We start from the raw sequence: 22,430 nt of genomic DNA on the forward strand, positions 1-22,430 counted from the left end.
ATTAGATCCTAGCCTTGTAGCCACCCATTTCCAGTTCTCACATTCCCTTGAGGTTAGGCTTCTCGTCAGCATATGGATTTTCCATTTTCTTTTTTATTTTAATGAATAATTTTATTAATAAAATCTAAAAAAAAATAACATGTCATGTTTAAATTAAACCCAAACTATCAGGCCTCCTAATATATTAAATCTAAAATATTAAGTGAAAAAATCTAAATTAACATATGAGACTCGAACTAAAAAGTAGGATTAACAGGAAAAGTTGCTATCCTAATCATAACATGAACAGTATATTTGTCGCTGAATTAAGCTAAGATTTAATCAAATCTTATGATAAAAAGAAACTTATAATCATAAATTAGTTGCCTTAACTCTGAATAATCATATTGAAAAAAATGATATAGCATCCATCACAACCTTAAAATCCATTTTGAAATCAACACTATCCATATTATTGCTATGCAACCAAACTATAGTCTGTCTGAGCACAAGAGCTTCAGCACAATTTAAAGAATAAATAATATATATATATATATATATATATATATATATATATATATATATATATATATAAGCTGACTTAATTTGTATTCTTAATATATATATAAAATAATGATTTTCTTGATATACAAAATACAAATTTAATATTACTACATATTAATGTTAATAAGAGAATAATGCCTCTTTAATTTTTTTTTTTTTTAATTTTTACAGCAACTCATCTTTACATTCTCAAAATAATAAAAAATTTCTAACAACTCAACTTATCGACTAGCACAATAATTTTTGAATGCCTAAATTAAAACAGCTCAAAAGCAGAAATTGACTTTATAAAATAATGGAAAAACTTAAATTATAAAAATGTTTTATCTTGTTGATTTTGGCTTCACTAAATTTAACAATTGCTTTCCTTGACCGGACATAACATTATCTTGTAAGGATTTTATCTTCATCGTAAATTCTAAAGCCTTAAAGAGTATTACACTTGAATTATAATATTAAACTTCAATTTTACATCATATTTTGTTGATTACTTCATCAAAATCGACTTTAACCGGACCGGCGATCGACCAGGCAGGAATCGTCTCCTCCTGATGGCAAATTGACAATGGCGTCGAAGTTAGCGGCTACTTTCTTTGACCAAAATTCATTAATTGTTCCCGACGGCTAGTCACCTAAATTCCACCAGCCATGTTTCCCATAATCGCCCTTGTCTTCTCTTCACATTTTCCCATTTGGCGTCTGTCCAAGGGTTGGAGGTCTTGGAGAAACATGGTCCATAAAAGTGACACGTGAACCCATCACTGTGAAACAATGTTTTTATTTGAGCATATGCCAAGGAGAGATGAATTATGAAGGGGAAATGTTGAAACTTGAAAGAAACCTCACGTTCTCACATGGACCAAACAGGTCAATTGACCCACCTCCATCAAACACAACATCAAACAACCTTTTATTTTTTTTTTCTTTGGTTACCAAAACAAGACATGGGAATTTTTGGACCTAATTTTTATATCGTTGCTAATGATATCCAAGCCTTTGCATTCGCATGGTGGTTGAGCTATCCACCTTTCCTGGAACTACTCACCATAAATTCAAGACTATCATTCCAGCTTTCTTGCAGTTCATATAAATTATAATGAACTTTGTAGTGGTACAACTACAGCTTCCCCATTGTTGAGGTTATCTTGAGCTATTTTTAGGCGTGTAGGATTTTGCTTTCAATTTAATTAGGCGTGTAGTTGAGCCTTTTATAGACTCTCTTTTATAAATTAACAATGCCCTTCTCATTTTTCCAAGCGAGCAATCCAAAACAATACTCAGAGAGCTCATCTACACCAATTAATGGATAGTATAGAGATGGATAATGAGAGATTGACGGCGGAGATGGCTTTCAAAGACTCCTTCTCCGCCGTCATTAAAATCCGTCAGCGTTTGCCTGATTTCTTACAGTCCGTCAAGCTCAAATACGTAAAGTTAGGTTATGGTTACTCATGTAACCCTGCCACCATAATCATGTTTCTCATAATTTTCCCTTTGTCCATAGCTACGCTCGTTCAAATCACTGGTCTTCAACTAAGCCTTGTTTACGAGTTATGGACAACTCGGTCCCTTCAACTCCATGAAATCGACGCCGCCACCAGTCTAGCTGGTTCTGCTCTATTAATCGTCCTTCTTGCAGTCTACTGGTCTAAGCGGTCCAGACCTATCTATCTGGTGGATTTTGCGTGTTACAAACCGGAAGACGAACGGAAGATGTCGGTGGAGTCTTTCATGAAAATGACGGAAGATAGCGGCTTGTTTGACGACGAAACTGTTCAATTCCAGAGACGGATATCGATGCGGTCGGGTCTAGGTGACGAAACTTACATACCAAGAGGAATAACTTCTAGACCACCTAATTTGTGTATGGAGGAAGCCCGGATGGAGACGGAGTCGGTCATGTTCGGAGCAATGGACTCGCTTTTCAGCAAAACTGGAGTTAAAGCAGAAGAAATTGGCATCCTCATTGTGAACTGCAGCTTGTTTAACCCAACTCCATCTCTTTCCTCAATGATAGTGAATCACTACAGGCTTAGAGCAGATATCAAGAGTTATAATCTTGGTGGAATGGGTTGCAGCGCAGGGCTTATCTCTATAGACCTCGCTAACGACCTCCTGAAAGCAAATCCCAACACTTATGCAGTTGTGGTGAGTACAGAAAACATAACTCTGAATTGGTATTTTGGCAAGGACAGGTCAATGCTGCTTCCCAACTGCATATTTCGCATGGGTGGAGCTGCTGTTCTTCTCTCGAACAAGGGCCGAGACAGGGGCCGGTCCAAGTACCAGCTGGTCCACACCGTTCGAACCCACAAAGGCGCTGATGACCAAAACTACCAATGCGTTTACCAGAGAGAAGATGACAAAGGAACTGTTGGGGTCTCATTAGCCCGAGAATTAATGGCGGTAGCTGGAGATGCGTTGAAAACAAACATCACTACACTAGGTCCTCTGGTATTGCCTTTAAGCGAGCAATTTATGTTTTTCGCAACCCTTGTTAGAAGAAAGCTCTTGAAAGCGAAAGTGAAGCCTTATATACCGGATTTCAAACTTGCTTTCGAACATTTCTGTATACATGCTGGTGGGAGAGCAGTTCTGGACGAGTTGCAGAAGAATTTGCATCTCAGTGATTGGCACATGGAACCATCAAGAATGACTCTGCATAGATTCGGTAACACTTCCAGTAGCTCATTGTGGTATGAACTGGCATATACAGAAGCCAAAGGTCGGGTCTCGGGTGGGGACAGAGTGTGGCAGATTGCTTTCGGGTCAGGTTTCAAGTGCAATAGTGCGGTGTGGAAAGCGCTCAGGGCCATTTCCCTGGGCGAATCAAGGGGTAACCCATGGATTGATTCCATTCACAAGTATCCTGTTAAGGTTCCAGTGGCTTAACTTTCTTCAGTTCAATTAGATGGCAATATATGTGGGTCTTAATTTGGTCTTATTTTTTTGGGGATCATCCGGCCTTTGTATTAATACGCACTCCCCCCAAGTCGTCACATGATAAAAAATATGATTATGGCGAAGATCATGCTTATGGTATTTGTAAATATGAAGAACACATTAATGAGTAGTTATTATTGCCTCATTCTCCTCCTCCTCATCATCATATCATCATAATAAGGTGATATCACAAATCAATTTTTATAAACTATATTAAATTCATTTTTTTAATTGAATAAAAAGTAAACTATTCACATCAAAACTAAGAGATTTATAAAGGAGAAAAATGTCTTTTAATTAATTTTTTTATGCATAGAAAATGAATACTTTCTAATTATATAAATGTTAATTTTGAATATATATATATATATATATATATAGAGAGAGAGAGAGAGAGAGAGAGAGAGAGAGAGAGAAGAAAGAAGGGAAACACTTGAATAGCGAATAGGCATATTTGAAGCTGATTAGTTGGCAGATTACAGGAGTCTCCCAAAAGAAGTGTGATGCATAGAGGCAGCCACAAATGCATTCAGTGGCCAGGATAAGATAGAAAAACAGTTGGCTTGGATTTTCTGATGGTTATGTTTCAGAATTGATAACCCGACTTGGCTGGACAAGTGGCTCAGTAGCAACTTTTGCCTTTCTAATTTTGATTTTTTTTTTCTCCACCCAAAAATTCCATTATATATATATATATATATATATATATATATATATATATATATATTCGTTTGTTTTGGATTCATTAGATTTTTCTTTTAAATAGATAGGTTGACATTGACAAAACCCTAGAACAATTGAGAACTCTCCAAGACCATGTGGGGTGTGTCCCCAATTCCATTTCCGCCATTCTTTCCTTTCATTCCTAGACCCACCAAAGCACTCGTTTCCCTCACGGTCTCTGCAACCTCTCAGCCCTTTCGCCAACGCTCTTCCCCTAACCCAAATCAGCAGAAGCAACGAATACGAAATCACGAACCAGAAAACGATAATCAAAGAGGAGCAGCAACCAATCAGCTGAGTGGGTTAGATGTGCTTTGGGCTATGAAGAGAGCGGCTGCTGAGAAAAACAGAGCAGCTGCTACTACTAATAAAAAGAATAGGAAGAGAAAAGGATTACTCTCTGCAGACGGCCAGAGGGAGGAGTACGCTGTCGACTATAGCAATGTCAGGCCTTTGTGCATAAAGAGCGAGTGGGGTGCTCGGTTGGACGAATTGGAGAAGCGACTTCAGGAGATTTCTGAGACCAAATGAAGAAATTTTAGGCTATCGTACTCAAGTATCGTGGTTGAATGCTTTTTAACTAATCAACGTTTCCCCACTTCTTTTTCCTTTGGCCTGCTTACTGTGAATAAAAGGATATAAATTTTGTTTTTATGTGATGTTTGATTGCTGAGAAAATTTAAGACCTATGTTTCATGTTATAATTCTGAATTTAGCAAAGTTGGAATGTTGACGTATTTTGGTATTTGATCGTCTTGTTCTGTATGTTTCCCTTTATTCAACAGGCAAAGCTCCCATCTTTAACGGCATTCAGGAGCTGTATCTTAGAAGAAGGGATAACTTAATAATTTTCCATGCTCGTATCCTTTCCTAACAGTTAACGGCTTTCGAAAAAAAATTACGACCTTAAACAACAGTTTATCACAACTCATTGAATTGAATCCTTGAACAGCAGAAGCACAACTATTTTTCAGCTTCGCCCATGGCTTATCACAAAGACATCTGTCGTGGATTCTTGCTGAGGTCCTTGTACCCTCTTGTCCATTACGGGTCTTCTTCCCAAGGCATAAAATTTCATCTCTCTTTAACGAGACTCTACTCTCTCGTAGATCTCTGGCAGTTACAGAAAAAAAACTCTCTTTTATAGCCGATATTAAGAAGGCCATCTTTTGCAATTCTTTTAGATGGAAATAAGGATTGCCATGTGCATTTTGATGTCAAATTTTGGATATGGAACCATGGCTTGCACAACTATAAAACGATTCCTGCTGAGTGCAACAAGATTACAAGACAATGCAAATAAATAAAACAATAATATAGGATAATTACTAACTGTCAATCGTCTCCTACCACATCAAAGTCACAAAATACTTCATATTCCTAATTCTAACATCCTGTTTTCTTCCTCTTTTCATTCTTTTTTCCTTTTTAAAGTTTTGAGTGTTTTGGGATGGGGGAGAAAAAAGGGGGTGAAGGCTCTGTTATTTTGTTCACGACAACAAGTTCCCCAACTACAATCTCTTCATTCCCTAACAAAAACTATGGCACATCTCTACACCTCTAACACTAATAGGGGCGATACCTTCTGCTACGATTGCCATCGTCCCCACTGCTTCCAGCTCGCGCAGGCCCACTTGGACCATTGCTACGATCGACTCTCCTAGGCCGCGGTTGTGGCATCTGTACTCCAGGCTGCTGACTGCACAATCCCAAAACAGCAAAACAATGGTTTAAAATCTCTCATTTAGAAAGTAAAAACACAAGAGATTGAAATAGAATCTCACAGAACATAACCAATTCGACCATCTGGTAGAACCATTGGCACCATATGCATCCCTGCTGGCATTGGACCCCTTCCATATATAACTGGCTGTTCATGCAAGGAAGTTTAAAAGATGAAGTTTGACCATAACGGAACTATGTAAAAGGTCAGAAAAACTAATTTAAGTCCATAAAATACCTGCTGAAAACTGGCGGTAACACCAAATCCAGCACTTAAAGAGCCATATGGACTTCCGGCAAACCCACCATATGAAGGATGTGTCACCTGGTTCGGATGAAGCCCAGCCGTGTAAGGATGAAGCCCTTCAGGTTTTTTATCAGCCTGAGGCTTGGCAAGGACAACTTCCAACACTTGGCCTGTCATTGAAGTTCATTGTGTTATAGACTCATTGTGTTAGAAAAAACTGACACCAGAGAACAATAATAAAAAGAAGCATAAGCTGCATTATCTCCAGTAGCAAGGCTTGAATTCCCAATGGAACCCACATGCATGCCAATCACAGCTTCCTTCCCCATTTTCTGGCTGGGGTTGGATTACTGCCTTGCTACTTCATTGAAGTTAATGCCATATTACTTGATCCACAGTTCACATAGATGTTTCTGAAAATTACCATCAATTTCATATTTCTCATTATCTTTCACAGCCTTCAATGCACTTGACCTTTCCGCATAATGAATGAACCCGAAATCTCGTTTTCCAGCTTTGCCAGGTGGCATAACAACTTTCGTCACTTCCCCATGGTGCTGGAATAGTTCCTTCAATTGCTCAATAGTAGTGTTCTCAGGTATATTCTTTACATACAAAGCCTTAACCTGGCATCCAAAACAGATATGGGGTTAAAGACTAAAAGCTCAACATTTCAGTGAAGCATGACAGGCAGCCAAAAAACAATTTGGCCCAACATCTTTTGCACAAATAATGATATTGAATCACTTTTTTACTCTAGTTAAACAGATAATACCAACTTTAGATATCTCCTTCAATATTCTAAAAACATAAGCAGTTCAGAGCATGTGACAATGTCCAATATATTGGAGGGCTTTTGCGAGAAATTGGATATTGAGATTCCCGTTACATTAACAATGCAAGGAATAAAACCAAAACACAGTTTCTCAGACATGTTATCAAATATTCAAAGTGGAGATAACTGGGCACCAGAAGAACCCTGATAAGCGAAAGTAGTCAAATGGAAACTAACTTATGGTGCAAGAGCTTTCACAAGCAATTTCATCATTTGCATTGAAAATCATCTCTCCCCACTTTCGCCTCCTCATATACACTAATTATTTTAGCCACAAAGTCATCTCAAAGAAATCAAATAGGAGAGGAGTTTAGGCAAATGAACACCAAGTGAATTGCTATGCACGCTTCATGCACTGAAGTTAAAAGAGAGAACTCTATAATTTACTGAAGGTGGAACTGTAGAAGAGAAATCTATAATCTACTAAACAATATAAGGAATCCCTAAATACTTAGCCATTGTTTACTAGACAATGGATCCCTGCATAAAGAATTTGACAATTTCAATCATGAAAGAATCAGCTTCTTCAACTATCTTTTAATAATTCACCTGAGCTGCAGCAGCAGAATGATCAGGTGTGCCCTTTGGATCAGCCCAGCTGACAGTTGGGGTATTTCCATCCAGCTTAAAATTTGCAATTAGCATTTTCTGCCTTGAATAATCAGCACACGCATTATTGTAATACAATATAAAAGCAAAACCACGATTACGGGCTGGATTTTGAGGATCCTGCAATTAACAGAACATGATAACATTAACAAGGCAAATGGTTCCTACAATTCACCATTAACGTATGGTAAAATCATATTTCAATTCACAACTTTACCTTTATCAGCTCAATGACTTCCACTCCAGGACCAACCTCTTCAATGACTTTTCTAAATTCATCCTCTGTCCAGCTTTTTGGAACATTACCAATAAACAATCTGTTCTTGGTTTCAGAAAGCGAGCATCTTAAGGTTTTCCCCTGCAGCAGTGATGCAAATTGTCTTTTAAAAGAAATAAAAATATATGCAATTAATCAAGTGATGGAATTGTTGCACCAAGTCATGATTACCTTGAACTCCTTACTATGAAGCTCTTCAATGGCCTTTTGAGCAACCTCCTTTGATTTGAAGGCAACAAAAGCAAAGCCCTTGCTTTCACCAGAGTCCTTGTCTTTCATTAACCTTATCTGAAGAATAATTTACAATAAAATACATATTAAAAATGACAAGAAGAAAAGTTCCTATATATCATGAGTACTTATCTAAACAGTTATGACCTCAAAAATTTCGCCTATGGGTTCACAGAGATCCCTCAAATCATCTTCTAATGCATCCTTTGGAAGCCCACCAATGAAAACTTCGGAACCATGGGGTGGAAGGGCAAGAAGTTGAGCATGCTTCTCTTTTTCCTCTTCATTGACAGAAGCAGTGGGCTTTTCTTCATCTTCCAGAGGCTCTGTATCGACATGAATTCTATCCATTTCCGGCGACTGATCTTTCTGAATAACCCCATTTTTAGAGTCCTCATAGTCCTCTTCAACATTTTCTTCATTATGTGCATCTCCATTATCATCTCCTCCATCATCATCATCATCATCTAGTTGATCTTCAACATCATCATCTATTTCTTCCATGTAATTGTCCTCGTCAAGATCCACCCGTTCCTCAACTTCTGTTCCCTCTGCCATGGCTGTTTATCTGTTTCACGCCCCAAGTATTATCATCCAAAAATAACTGCAGTTACATGGGGCCAAATTAACTGCAAGCTTGATTAACCATTATGGAAAATGCATTGAACTTGCAAGGATGTGCATGTGCTTAAGGCACGAGAATCAATAGGGGCGGGTAGCAAACCAAAGAGGAATATAAGGCTGGGAGGACATACAGAATTTGAAAAACTACCCATGTTTCAGATGGAAACTGGGAAGCTACAAAACTTAGCTGCTAAAAGGAGTGCAGTTATGAGAACTTGAAATGTTACTTCTACATCAAACTTGACAGACTTGAGGACAGACCAACTAATTTTTGGGTTGCTCGAATTGGTGAACAAAGAATCAGAGAAGATACAGGAGAAAAAGAAAAAAAAAAAAAACGCTAAAGTTCCATTGCACTGAATCCCGCAAAAGGAAAAAAAATAGGAAAATTAAAAAAAAAACTCCACTGAGATTGAGTTGGTATTAGAGCATCAATTGAGTGAATTAAGATGAATTTTGCAAATTTTCTTCTTCATTCCCCCTTTCTACCGCATCTAGAAAATGGGAAGATAGCTAGAAAAGACAAAATAGGTGGAGTAGAACCAATAATAAACATTTTTAAAAATTTTGAAGCTCGATCCTGAATAGAAGGGGGAAAAAAAAAAGAAAACATTCCGTCTTAAATTGGTTAAATCAACAATAATTTATAAATTTCCTGAGGAAACACAACAAACGATCCCATTAACACAAACCCATTTGAAACCCAAGTAATGCTAAACGAAACAACAGCGGGAGTGAGGATGGACACGAATCAACCCTAAACCCTATGAAATAAAAGGATGATAGAAGGATATGGAATCCAAAACCCTAAAACAAGAAATTGAAAATTGAGCAGATTGAAATGCAACGAGCAGTGGAAGCATGCTCAAAAAAAAAAAAAAAAAAAAGCATCGAATAGGGCAAAGTGTAAAGACACAAACTTTTCGGACACAGAAAGGCAAAACATAAAGGAATCAATCATAAGTGAAACTTGGCGTACCAGGAGGTGTTTGTATGTGGAGACTGAGATTTGCTTTCTGGGACTGTGTGTGTTTGGTTTGTCCGTTTTTTCCTCTCTTATGCGTTTTTGTTGTCCGACGACTCCACGAACCCCAAACATGGGTTTCTCTCCAGAATACCCCCAATTAGGACAAGGCTCCAATCTAACGCTTTACTGCTTATTTCTTGTCTAAATTTTGATCAATCAGATAACGCCTCATCAGCAACGTCAGTGCCACGTTACCTTATTATGGCTATGAAATGTCTTCAATGCCCTTAGATCAATCATTTCAATTTTACTATGCTCAATATAACTAATATTTTTAATTAGGAGTATTTTCCGGCTAAATAAAACTTCATTTATTAAATATTAAAAATATTAAAAATCTATTTCAATTAATTAAAAGCCTGGAAATTAAGGATTAAAAATCTGATAGTGAAAGCTATCTCTAACATTATATTTGGATAGAGAAAAAAAATTAGGGTGAGCAGAAAATTTGGTAGTAAAATAATTTTATTTTTCATTATTTTATATTTAGGCAGAGAAAAAATAATATAAAATAAAATTTAAAAGAAAAATAAAATTATTTTGTCTATTTTCACTTTTTCTCTATTGAGAAAAAAAAATATAAAATTATAAATATATATAAAATTATAAATATATCTCTATATTATATAACTTTTTATTTTTTAATTTAAGAATAAATTGTAATTTTATTATTTATAAAATAACTTTTTCCTTTATATTTTTTTTATTATCCAAATATAAGAAGAAAAATAATTTTTTTATTATTATTAAATTTTTTATTTTTTTTATTATTTTTCTTCCTCCAATCTAAACGTAATTTAAGACTTTGAGCTATTAATTATTGGGTCAACCTTCAACACAAAGCCATGACAAAATCATATAAAGAAATCATGGAAACTCATTATTTTAAAATTTTCATATTAAAAATAATTCTTTGTTTGAATTAAGTTTTTACTGAATAAGAAGAATATTAAACTAAACCCAGTTTGCCTTTGAATGAAAATATAATTATAATATCCATATTTCCATGAGATCTCATAACCAATCAATATAGATCCGATCCGATCCTTTGCCCCGGATAATCACAATTGCTTCTTTTCACTGATAAGGGTGCAAACCCTTGCGTTCTTATAAATTTTACCTGGTCTGCAGAAATATCCCTTATTTGGGGCACAATGAATGTCCTCCGAGCATATACACAATCCTTCAAGTGCACACCCCTTCCTTACTATGGTCACACTGCCTTTAAGTCCAAGCACTTGATCTGTCCACTCATTGGAAAATAGCCCAGTTGGATCATACATCTGCTTAACCTTCAAAAATTCCCCAGCGTTTTTCAATTTCTTGACAGCTCCATCAAATGCTAGGTTCTGATTCTTTCCCCAATGAGGCAAAGCTCCATATTTAAACAGGGCTAGTTGCTCTATTTCTTCAAGTATATCTTCATAAAGCCTAGGAGTCATGGGGTCTTTGCTTCGATAATATGTGATATCAAAGTCTATCGCATCTTCTTGCTTGCCCAAGTAGGCGCTTGAGGCCTTAACATAGCGCATGAGTATACCATTGTATTGTTCTAGGACACACAAGGCTTTAGGTTCCAAATTGACAAGCCTTTGCACGTCTTGAATGAAGTTCTTAACAACTGACAAGCTGATACTGAAAGTGGTCTGGAGAAAATACTCTCCCTTGACTCTTGGGTCCCAAGGACAGACAGTAATTAATGCATCTTCAGGACTATCAAGGCAAGTCCCTGATGATTGGAGGCGATTGTGATATCCAATTACAGGATATCCTGTAAAGCCAATACCTGCAAGATCTTCAAAATTTTAGTAACATAACCCCATCTTTAATGCCAATGATAACATTTATAGTTAATTATTGATATACCATTGTTTGTTAATCCATAAGCTGAGGTCAGGAGCGTAGTTGTAGTTAGTCTTGCACTAATGCACTTGCCTTCAGCATTACCCAGAGATTCTTGATTTTCCTCTGATTGAAAAAATAATCATATACATAGTTATATGCTCGTTAAACATGCAAAATTCAAGGAGTAAAGGGCAAGACTTGGCTATACCAAAGATGTATTACACTAAATTAACAGATAAATACCACGTAATGTAACTATTTTATAATTTATCAATGAACCATTGACATATTTTGATATTTTGTACTCATTTACTCGTGATATTCATTTATTATTTTTGATATTTAATATAAAATTGAGCTCATATGAGAATTAATTTTAATAATCATTAAATCAAATATTTATATTGAGATGTGTACAGAATTAATTAAAGTAGTTACGTTCAATTGTTTTTGTATAATAAATTCAGTATAACTAAGTATTTTCCAGCCATGATTGAGAATGAATAAGTATATATATAACCTGTGGTTCTAACCAAAGCTAATCCAACTGAAAGTGTAGAGCGGAATTGGATGATGTCATATAGACCATTGCCAGATGTGTTAGAAGAAATTCGATCGTCGATTCGATAGACTGCCTTATGCTGACTAGGGTACCATGATATGTCTGCAAACTCATGTTTAAGGCCAAAGCTTGATGCTTCATCCCCCAGGCCTTTGTCATTCTTGACCACATAAGTTATGGATCGCTTGAAAAGAGGCTGCAGTTGCAAAGTAACCTGTTTACAAATGAAATTTTAATTAATTTCGTTTATTTTAATTTTATTTTGTATTTAATGAAAACTTAAAAAAAAAAAAAATGCAATCCAAGCTGGTTACAAGAAATTAAAAACTCGATTCGCACTTGTGGTTGAAAAAGGCAACCTGGCTGACACAGACAGCCTTGACTTTGAGGTTATCTCCTTGACTATTTGCACAATAAGTGAAGAGCCGTAGGATTTTGAGCTGTAAGCCTCAAAGCTATTTATGACTTGTGTTTGTGTAAACTAGCCTTGCAGAAATTTATTTTTAAAAAATTTTTATAAATTACTATAAATTAAAAATATATTACATAAAATATATATATATATTTAATAAATAAATCTAATAATTTATTTATTTTTTTAATTAATAGTGATATTATTTTTCTCTTTAATTAATCCTTCACTTTAACTAGTTAAATCTAGTTTCTCAAAATTTTTATTTTTGAACTTTCTTTTCAAATTGACTCTAGCTTTTCTATGGACACTTCATTTCGATCGATCGGTTGCTCTGGGGAAAAAAAAAGTGAACTTTATCGTTAAAATTTTTACGAAACTTGTTTTTCAGAATCATCCTCTCCGCCATAACTATGAATTTAAAGCCTAATTCTACCAAACTAGTCATAGAAATAAATTAAGCTTGAAATTTTAAACTGAAGATTCAATATTCAAATTTCAGTGAGATGAAGGGTTTACAGAATGTAAAAGAACTAATTTTTACTACATAATGAGTTTCAATAAATGGGAAAATTAAAGAAAAAGAACGCTTGCTTACTTAATTAATTAGCTTAATTAGAAAGCCACGTTTATCATTGATTCACTACAGCATTATGTGATGCCACATTTAATTATAGCCCCTAATAATTTTCTGTGCTTAGTGAATATAAGCGTGCATTACTTAAACATCATTGAAGTTTTTTTTTTATTATTTTTTTAATTTTCATAAAGCTTATAACATTGGCAGAAATTAAGTTTAGAACAAAACGTTTTGGGCCGTTTTTTGATAAGACATAAGATGAAAAACAGCAACATGAATCCATGTAAAGAAAAATCAAGAAAAAGAGCCAAAAGAGATTAGGTGGAAGAAAAGAAAACATAACAAAAATGCCACTTATTACATCCAGATACGTGCTGATATGCTTTCCAGTTTCTAGCTACTAGCTCATTCCACACATAGGACAGGAATGAGGTTTCCCTAATAGGGCGGCAGGAGAATTAGCCATGAATTCTAATAATAGTTTTTCCCATATTTTTGCTCCAAAATATAGTAACCGGTGGTGTATGTATAATGAATATATTTTAATTGTTAATTATAATAAAATTTATCACAATCAATAGTCATAATATGATTATTGTACATACATATATTATATTTTAAAATTTTTCAGTAAGAAAAAAAAAAGTCAATAAAAATAGATTTTATGTCCCATAGGCCATCAGCCTGGTTTCCGATCTGATAATTGAAAGTCTTAAGAATGTGAAGATTGTGCCATTTAGTCACTAGTTCATTCATTGAGTGTCCTTAATAATGCAAGAGATTAAAATTTAAAATATAACAGTCACTAGTTGAAAAAATAAATTTAAATATTAAAAATTAATATTTTTTGAAATAAATTTATTTATTATTTTGTTTTGTTTAATTTTTATTAAAATATTAAGCCGAGATTTAATATTTTAAAAGTAATTATTTTAATGCTATTAAGTAAAATTAATAATTTTTATTATAACAAAGTAAAATAACCTGTCAGGAACTAAAATTGATGTATATGATACCATTTTATTTAACATTAAATAATAAATACTGTAACATATTTTAATCCATGTAATTAAAAAATAAAGCTAATAATTCTAGCTAGCTGCATAAATTAGTACCAAATTGTTTCTCTTTACCAATTGCTTTGTTAACGACAAAAAATATAATTCCACCATTGAGAAGCCAAAATGCCAAATCCCAAAACAAAATTTGAAAATTACGAGACAACATGAGCAAGAAAACTAACCTTTGAAATAACTCCAAGAACTCCTAGAGACACCTTGGCAGCATTGAGTTCACTGTTACTCTCATCGAGCCTCCGGACTTTGGCGTAGCCATCTTCAGGCCCGCCGGGGCTAACAATCGTCAATGCCACCACATAATCATGAACCGAACTCCCTTTACCCCACAACGTGCTTCCATGCGCACCCGTGCTCAGTAGGCCACCGATGGTCAAGCCCCACCAGTACGGAGCATAAGGCAATGCGAGCCCTGCCTTGGCAGCTTCGTTAATAAGCTGCCTCAGTGTGACGCCGCTCTCTACATTGATTCTCATGGATTGAAGGTCAATCTCCAATACACGGTTGAGGTATTTGGTGCTTATGAGCAGCCCATCTATACCATCTGGACAAACTAGCTTAGGGATGCTATGAGAGTAGCGAGTGGCCACTTTCATCTTCCTTTTCCCCTTGGTTGCATTGGCTACTAGTGAAATGAGCTCTTCTTCTGTGGTGGGATACACCGCGTTTGCTGCTTGGCATATGCTTCGATCAGGGAAAGTCCCATAAGAATTAGTGATAGTGCAGTTGGTGTTTTTCGAAAAGCATTTGATGGGATCCTCGGGAGGGGTACAACTCACTATAATGAGAAACAGGAAGAGAAAAGTCGATCGGAAAACTTGTCGAAATGTAACCATGTTGGAATATGAGGGTGGGTTGTGATGGGTTCAATTTGTAGTTTGTATTGATGAGAGAGCGGTTTGTAAATGTAGTTTGATGTATACAACAGAGGATGCTTTGAAGTCAAGGACTTGAATTACTTGGGCTATTGCCTTTTTTTCTCTGCCTTCGTTTAAGGGGCTACTGTAGTATGCAGCTTAAATAATGAAGGAAAATGGGATTGATGCTATTTTGCTATTTTAACTTTATTGACGTTGGCAGAAGGACGAAAGTTAAATCCTAAGTGAAAATGTATATAAAGAAATTCTTAGGTAGATTTCTACCATTTTATATATAGATTAATAATTCATATTATTATAATTATAAATAAATATTAATTTATTTTTAAAATTTTAAATTATGAATTAATAATATAAAATAATATATTTATAAATACAATAAATATTAAATTTATTAATAATTATTCTTTAATTATAATAACATAAAAGAATTCTATTGATTTACTTATAAATGACGGGACAAATTAAATTTATCATGAATTAAATAAAACGTATTAAAATTTTATTTATGAAATGTGAAAGTGAATTAATTTATGACAAAAAAAAATAAGTTATAGCAATAATGAAAATGTATTATATTTTTATGTAAAAATAATTATATGGATCATATTATAGACAGTGACAAATTCACCTTATTAAATGAGAGATCAATTGACATCTCTTTTTATTTTAATTTTTTACATAAATATAAATATTTTTAAATTGACCCTTTATAAATTTAATTTTTAACTTTTTTAATCAACATTAAAATAAATAATTTATAATTGCATGACTTATTTGAATATGATAGATATTTCTCTTCTTTTCTTATAAAAATGGTAATAAAGTTAACTAAATTTTATCTTATTAAATTTTTAAATATCAAACTTTTAATATTTAAAATTTAATTTGAAAATTTTATTTTTAATATGCATAATTTTTTAAATATATTGATTTCCGAAAAAAAAATTCTAAACTCACCTCTGATTATAGAAGGACAATTTAGTCTAATAGTTAAAATTACATTTCCTAAACTGTGAAATTAATCACTTTAGTTATGGAAATAGCAAGGCTTATTCTTTAAATAATTTTATATTTATTAATTGTATATTTATATTAAAAAATATAAATGTTTATATTAAAATTTTTTCTTATATTGTTTATTTTAAAAAAAATAATGGGTTTATTTTATATATGGAATATTAAAAAGGAATTATTCATTTTATTATGTGAAAATAAGGGACGAAATGGTGCTTTAGAATTTGTCGGTTGGATTGGCATTATTTTTAACGTGAAAATTAATAAAACAATAACCGCTAATTGGAAGCACCTTCCGTTTCTTCACGTGGCGCACCTTCAAAGACAAGGTGGCGAGCGGTGTTATCTCTCTTTACACTCTTGCAGACTTTGTAAGCCAAGTTTAATACGTGGGAGATGGAGGAAAATGTTTTATTATTATGGCCATTGCACTATTATAAGCCAACACATTTTCTTTTATTTATTTATTTTTACCATTGAAACCATCACAAGCAACATTTCCGGCTTCTGCAAGGTACTATTGCCATTCAATTCAGAATTTTTGTCAGTGGACGCATTGTGATTGTGTACATTTACTATCTGTTTCCATGTCTGTCAATTTTGGATTTTTGTTGGTTAGACAAGTCTCTGCCACAGAAGATGTCTGTATTTTTATTTTCCAATAAGTTGCAGCAATTCGTTTCCATAAAAAGTGCTTAATGAGTAGAGTACAGCTCTTAATCTCACTCCACTCTGATTTGAGAATCAGTCTTGATCCCAGTGGATGAAATATCTATATAATATATATAAAAAAATAAAAACTGAATATTTTGAATGTAATTAAAAAAGAAAAAATTAATTATTTTAATAGGTTTAAGGTGAGTGCTGCGAATTGCAATCTCCTCTCATTGACTTGGCTAAGTGTAAAAGCAATCTTGGAAAATCCGCCTGTCCACATCGATCAGGTTCCACATATGTCCTACAGATGTCGTGTCTTGATTTTATTTTATTTTTATCCGATGGTTAATCTAAATTAAGATATATTAACTAATATAATTAATCTAAATTAAAATTTTAATATAATTTTAAAAGTATTTCTATTTATATTAAAAATTTAAATTTTATAATCTTAATTCTTTAATGAAAAAGTATATATATTATATATTATAAAAATACTTAAAATTATAAAATTTATTAATATTTTCTTCTTCACCTTTCTTCCTTCATCGTATTTAATTTAAATTGTACCTTTTTTTTGTTTCCTTTCTCATTCATTTTATTTTTATTTATATTGCATTCTTATATTATATCTTAACAATTATATTTAATCTAATCTAATTTAATTAATATTAGATTAATGTGTTTGTAAAAAGGTTTAATCAATCCTATTTTGATTTCAATTAAACCATTAATTCTTATTCCATTTTGATTTGCATCAATCTTATTTTAATTTGATTAAACTGTTAATTATAATCTGTTTTAATTATGTATTCAACTGACATGTCTATCAGAATCGCTATTTTAATAATTTTTTTTATTAAATTTCATTATTTTCTTTAAGTATTATGTTAATTACTTAATAGTTTAAATTTGTTCTAATATTCATAACGTATGAATGAAGAGGTACACTTGTGAACAGAAAAAAATATCTCTATATATTTATATTATTTATAAAAAAAAATATTAACTAAATACGTTTATTAAATTGAATTCAACTTAAAGCTTTTTTTACCCTACGTGATAGTTCTAAATAATTGGAATTAATTTATAATATAATTAGTCATAAAATAAATTTCAAAATAATTCGTAACTTACACAATTCATTTCCAATATTACAAGCTTGAATAGATCATTGGAGCCAACAAGAGGCCTAATTCCATTCGAAATCATCAAACAGTGTAGAAAGCCCATGCGAGAAACTCAAAGTCTGCCAATGATTGTGAAGTAGGCCCATTTTGTGATCCAAATCCCTCGGGCCCATGAAAAATAAGTCGTTTGAATTTTAAATTAATTATTATTGAATTCAGCTCGTTAGCTATAACTAAGCAGAAGTGGTCATGTTTAGGTCCTCACAACATGCTAATGAAACGAACCCTCAGCCCTTTACCCAACAATTAGCATCTCAATAGCCCCAAAAAGGAATATGAGTGAGCAGAAAGAGCAAAGTATTCTTAAATAGCCCATTTTTCATATTTGTCCAATGAACCGGCCCGTCTAAGAAACCATTAAACCTGCCTCTCACCTCTTCTGCAGGCTGGACCATTAAACTTTTATGGTGTTGACTTTGATGAATTGATAAAAAATGATAGAAATTATACATTTACCAAATCCCTTTACAAGGCAATGAAAAGTGGGCAAAACCCAGTTGCAGGATTTCACATTCTAAAATTTTCCTTTCACGTTTCACTTTTTTGAAAGATGACCAAAAGTTGCTTTTAGTACCCACCTCCCACCACACCAATATACAGTAGAAAGAGGAGCCATATATATCAGCATCAATTACATGATGATTATGAGTTTCTGTGAGGATAAGGCTTCCATGCATCATTGCACATGATCTTTTGAGCTTTTGACGTCGGGAAACCGCTAAAAGTTAAAGTCGCTTGATATGTACCAACTCAGAAAACGGGAAGCCCAACCTACAACTACAAAAGCTGGTGTACAGAGATGCCGTTTATAAAGCGAGAGTGAGCAAGACATATGGCTTTCTTCTCATATCAATTATCATGGTTTCTTGGGTCCACTATGACGCTTCTGTTGATTGTCTATTGTTAAAAAGTGCTTAGTATATGATACGATCTTCTCTTGGCTAATGATCGCTCACGCATTTTAATATTTTTTTAATCTCATTAGCAACCAACTTATTAGCAGTAAAAGAGACGAAAGCATTAGAAATCGATTAGCAGCACTCAAATGTAAATCGTCAAGAAGAATTGCTTGAAAGAAAAAGGCCACACGCCCATAGTTACAACTTCAGATGAATATGTGAAAAAATAACAAAAAAAACACTCGATTTGAATACCATGTTCAAACTATATACGAAACTAGCTATCCAGAAACTCAATTCAATTATCTATTGTTTGGACATTACAATCCAACGACCAGCAGTAGGGTCACAGTCTTAAAATAAAGTGGAAGCCTAAAAATTCAGGATTCGAATTATGGCACTCACTACTGCGGGCTCATGGAATCACCTCAACCACCTCCTGAGGTCGCTGGTTGAAGAAGGTGAAACCTCACCGCCAATGCTGTCCGTACAGAAAGAGGAATAGTTAGATTGTTGTTCTAACCCACCAAATTGTACACCACTAGCACTCTTAAAACTTGGACTCCTCAAGCCATGCCCAAAGCCACCCCCATAGCCCATCCCTACACTACAGAGATCTGGGGCAGGAAAACAAAGCCTTTTCTTTGCCGACCCAACTCCGTCTCTCTCTGGAGTTGATGGCCTTTGCCTCGGTGCACTTTGGGATCTCACTCTAGCCTTAGCAGACTCGGTTGCAGCCATGTAATTAGGCAAGGTAGCATTACCAGCATTACTACCACTGGCCCCAACCCTTCCATGTCGATGCAAATTGCCAGTGTAGTAGTAATTGGACCTCAGGCTTGGTGTTTGAGAAGGATTGTAGCTTCTATATTCTCTTGCAGAACGCGGGTTCGCTGACCGGACCTGAACAGGCCTGGATTTTGATGGAGAGGGTGTAATGGGAGAGTGGTAGAGAGGTGCAGTTTGATGAGCTTTATGGAGCGGAGAAGCGAACAAATGTGAATTGGATCTTTGGTGTTGGTTTTGGTGATATTGGCTTTGATTGGTTCTTCTAAAATTCGAAGATAAGTATGAGTAGGGCTGTGAGGTGTCAATTTCTACAGTTTTGATGGGGTCTCTTTGATCAGTTGAAGCTCTGGCTCTGCTCCTATCCTGTGTCTTTGCAGCTTTCCAGCTGTCAAGCCATTGTGGTCTTTCTTGGAGCTCATCTTCATTCCCTATTGACGGGCTCCTACCAGTTCTCCATGTCTTTGAAATGGGTTATGGCAAAAAATTGAATAAGATCAACAAGACGATAAACAAAAACAGAGGAGGCAGAGGATGTGCAAGAAATGAACCTGCTGAGAGAAAGCATGCGGCAAGGTCTTTTCACGCTTGATTGCAGCATCTTTCCTGTGTTGTAACATGGCCTTAACCTCCTCAATTGTGTGAGGCCGTTCATCCCAATCATCAACAGTGATACTTCCCTCTCTTGACTGTCACAAATTGAACAATCCATGAGAACCTTTAGCTTTGAAAGTCAGAAAACAAAAAGGCTAAGTTCGCTTAGCATTACGCAGTTTTCTTGTTGTTTTCGAAAACATAAATTTTGCTACTATTACTGTTGTCAAGAACAAGAAAAAAGAATCCTCAAAAAATTACCATTGATTTTCTGTCTGAAATGTCTTGAAGATATCGCGATTCAATTACGCTATTGGTGTCGTTAAATGTCGACTTCCTGCTGCCTTCATGGGAAAGCCTCATGCGTTGATCCAGCGCCCGAGCCTGTACTCGAACCAGAGCTTGCATGCATCTCAGTGTCATCTTGGCTTGTTTTCTCACATTGTGTCCCCTTACTAAAGCTTGCAACTTCACTAGCCCTTTAAGCGCACGAAGTGCCCTCCTTGCCTTCAACCACCGACACACACCATTTTTTTTCTCACAGCTATTTGTAATTCTTCATTTACTTTAACATTTACAATCGAACTAAATTTAAAATCTGAGACATCTAACTAATCCTCTATCCCAGACCGTAATAGCTTTTATGACTGCTGAATAATTAATGCTTTCAATCGAACTCAAGTAGGAATTTAAACCTCTCAACATTCTATACATGTATAATATTAGCTTACCAGGTATCCTCTAAAAGCGGTTTGGATAACAATGGCTGCATATTGTTCTCTGGTCTCGTAATAAGGCCTAGTGAGCCGAGCTACTTCCAATTCCACCGCCGCCTGGGCAGTGCCTACCGCAGTCTCAGCTGCCGCGACAGACGCATGGTCCGTCGGTGCCGCCCTACCACCACCAGCAGAAGCTTTATCAGTTGCTTCCTTCGAAGGCGTCTGTTGTGTCACCGTTTCTTGATTCGCGGGTTTCCTAAATATCCATCTTTTCTTGTCTCTCTTCTGCACAAAACCCATAGAAAAAGAAAAAGAAACAGGAAATTGACATAAGAGTCATAGACAAATCAAGAAACAAAAACCGAGAATAGAGATGCCAAAAACCTTTTCTTCATCTTCTTCTTGTTCATGGTCCTCTCTTCTTCTGCTATTCCTCTTATCAGTCTCTTTAGAAGGAGATCTAAAAGCCCTTTTCACAGCAGTCAACCATGAGCTACCTCCGTTCTTCCCCATCAAAGGATAAGTTCAAACCAAGCAGCATTTACAAGAAGCCAGAAACTGCGAGGTAAAGACCAAAGAAAGATAGGGTGTTGATTGCATTTGGATAGAAGAGTTAGCCCCCCACCCCACGTCCTTAACTGTGACAGCCTGACACGGTCTCAGAGAAGATTAATTAATAGAATGTAACGTGGAAGAGTAAAGCTAAAATAGATTGTTTGCAAGGCGATATTCTATCTTCTTTAATCTTATAAGGCAAAAACTAAGAGATTATTTATTCCTTTCTTGGACGGTAATGGTTGCGTCAGGGCATAGTAAGTCAATATTTTTTTTCTGAATTGTAAAATTCAGACAGAAACAATTTAGTATTAAAGAGAACGTGAACGCGAGATCGAGCAGAACGTTGAAACTTGGAAGCCATGACCATAAAGAAAGAGCAGAAAGCAATTTGGGTTGGGCGAGGGTGCACAGGGACCAAAACAGCCATAATGGGGAATCACAGCCAACTTTTTCATTTCGCTTCACCTTGTGTGGAGTCACGTGCTATCGCCAAAACGAGAGAGCATCAGATCAGGTGCATTATAGCCCACGGGAGTCTTATACATTCAGCAATCAGCTCAGCAGAGCAGACCATGCTTCTGCTGTTATAAAATTGGGAACCCATAGTAGGCCTCGGTTCTTCCACTGCTACAATGATTCAATTTTTTGTATTTGGCTCACATCAACCATTTATTTGATTCTGATGGCATCTTGTCTAAGTTTGACAATTATACATTATTTTAGAAATTGATTTCAATTTTAATTAATAAACAAAAGTGAAATTAAAAAAATTATATTTTAATTAACTTTAGCATTTGTGGCGATGATCCGACGACATCTGCGAGCTGGAAGAAGATGAGGCCTGAGCCCATATCCTTGAGGCGAGCGTGACATTTT

The 22,430-nt window shown here is 35.0% G+C and overlaps 5 protein-coding genes across 8 annotated transcripts; 2 read left to right on the forward strand and 3 right to left on the reverse strand.

The window, feature by feature from the left end:
* Positions 1 to 1,122: 1,122 nt before the first annotated feature.
* Positions 1,123 to 3,631, forward strand: LOC110672786 (3-ketoacyl-CoA synthase 1). Its single transcript, XM_021835660.2, has one exon. The coding sequence runs from the start codon at positions 1,846 to 1,848 to the stop codon at positions 3,433 to 3,435; it is 1,590 nt and encodes a 529-aa protein (XP_021691352.2). The 5' UTR covers positions 1,123 to 1,845; the 3' UTR covers positions 3,436 to 3,631.
* Positions 3,632 to 4,218: 587 nt separating this feature from the next.
* Positions 4,219 to 4,863, forward strand: LOC110672813 (uncharacterized). Its single transcript, XM_021835704.2, has one exon. It carries the CDS (start codon positions 4,303 to 4,305, stop codon positions 4,738 to 4,740), a length of 438 nt encoding a protein of 145 aa, XP_021691396.2. The 5' UTR covers positions 4,219 to 4,302; the 3' UTR covers positions 4,741 to 4,863.
* A 640-nt stretch (positions 4,864 to 5,503) lies between these two features.
* On the reverse strand, positions 5,504 to 9,887 carry LOC110672790 (heterogeneous nuclear ribonucleoprotein Q). 4 transcript variants are annotated; one of them, XM_021835675.2, is made up of 9 exons: positions 9,734 to 9,887; positions 8,278 to 8,734; positions 8,071 to 8,187; positions 7,840 to 7,980; positions 7,563 to 7,742; positions 6,603 to 6,804; positions 6,170 to 6,348; positions 6,004 to 6,079; positions 5,504 to 5,908 (listed from the first exon to the last, which is right to left on the reverse strand). In XM_021835675.2, exons 2-9 carry the CDS (start codon positions 8,686 to 8,688, stop codon positions 5,739 to 5,741), a joined length of 1,476 nt encoding a protein of 491 aa, XP_021691367.2. In that variant the 5' UTR covers positions 8,689 to 8,734; positions 9,734 to 9,887; the 3' UTR covers positions 5,504 to 5,738. The 4 variants fall into 4 exon arrangements, with proteins under 4 accessions (XP_021691367.2, XP_021691387.2, XP_021691374.2 ...); XM_021835695.2 differs by having other exon boundaries at positions 5,994 to 6,079; XM_021835682.2 differs by having other exon boundaries at positions 8,278 to 8,698; positions 9,734 to 9,882.
* Positions 9,888 to 10,745: 858 nt separating this feature from the next.
* On the reverse strand, positions 10,746 to 15,319 carry LOC110672771 (probable L-gulonolactone oxidase 6). The gene is made up of 4 exons (XM_021835642.2): positions 14,424 to 15,319; positions 12,147 to 12,402; positions 11,648 to 11,749; positions 10,746 to 11,567 (listed from the first exon to the last, which is right to left on the reverse strand). Exons 1-4 carry the CDS (start codon positions 15,090 to 15,092, stop codon positions 10,843 to 10,845), a joined length of 1,752 nt encoding a protein of 583 aa, XP_021691334.2. The 5' UTR covers positions 15,093 to 15,319; the 3' UTR covers positions 10,746 to 10,842.
* A 3,727-nt stretch (positions 15,320 to 19,046) lies between these two features.
* On the reverse strand, positions 19,047 to 22,097 carry LOC110672776 (protein IQ-DOMAIN 17). The gene is made up of 5 exons (XM_021835650.2): positions 21,381 to 22,097; positions 21,009 to 21,281; positions 20,539 to 20,784; positions 20,235 to 20,372; positions 19,047 to 20,145 (listed from the first exon to the last, which is right to left on the reverse strand). Exons 1-5 carry the CDS (start codon positions 21,507 to 21,509, stop codon positions 19,321 to 19,323), a joined length of 1,611 nt encoding a protein of 536 aa, XP_021691342.2. The 5' UTR covers positions 21,510 to 22,097; the 3' UTR covers positions 19,047 to 19,320.
* Positions 22,098 to 22,430: the final 333 nt, after the last annotated feature.

The sequence above is a fragment of the Hevea brasiliensis genome, chromosome 9 (assembly GCF_030052815.1).
Source record: "Hevea brasiliensis isolate MT/VB/25A 57/8 chromosome 9, ASM3005281v1, whole genome shotgun sequence".
Classification (NCBI taxonomy): domain Eukaryota; kingdom Viridiplantae; phylum Streptophyta; class Magnoliopsida; order Malpighiales; family Euphorbiaceae; genus Hevea; species Hevea brasiliensis.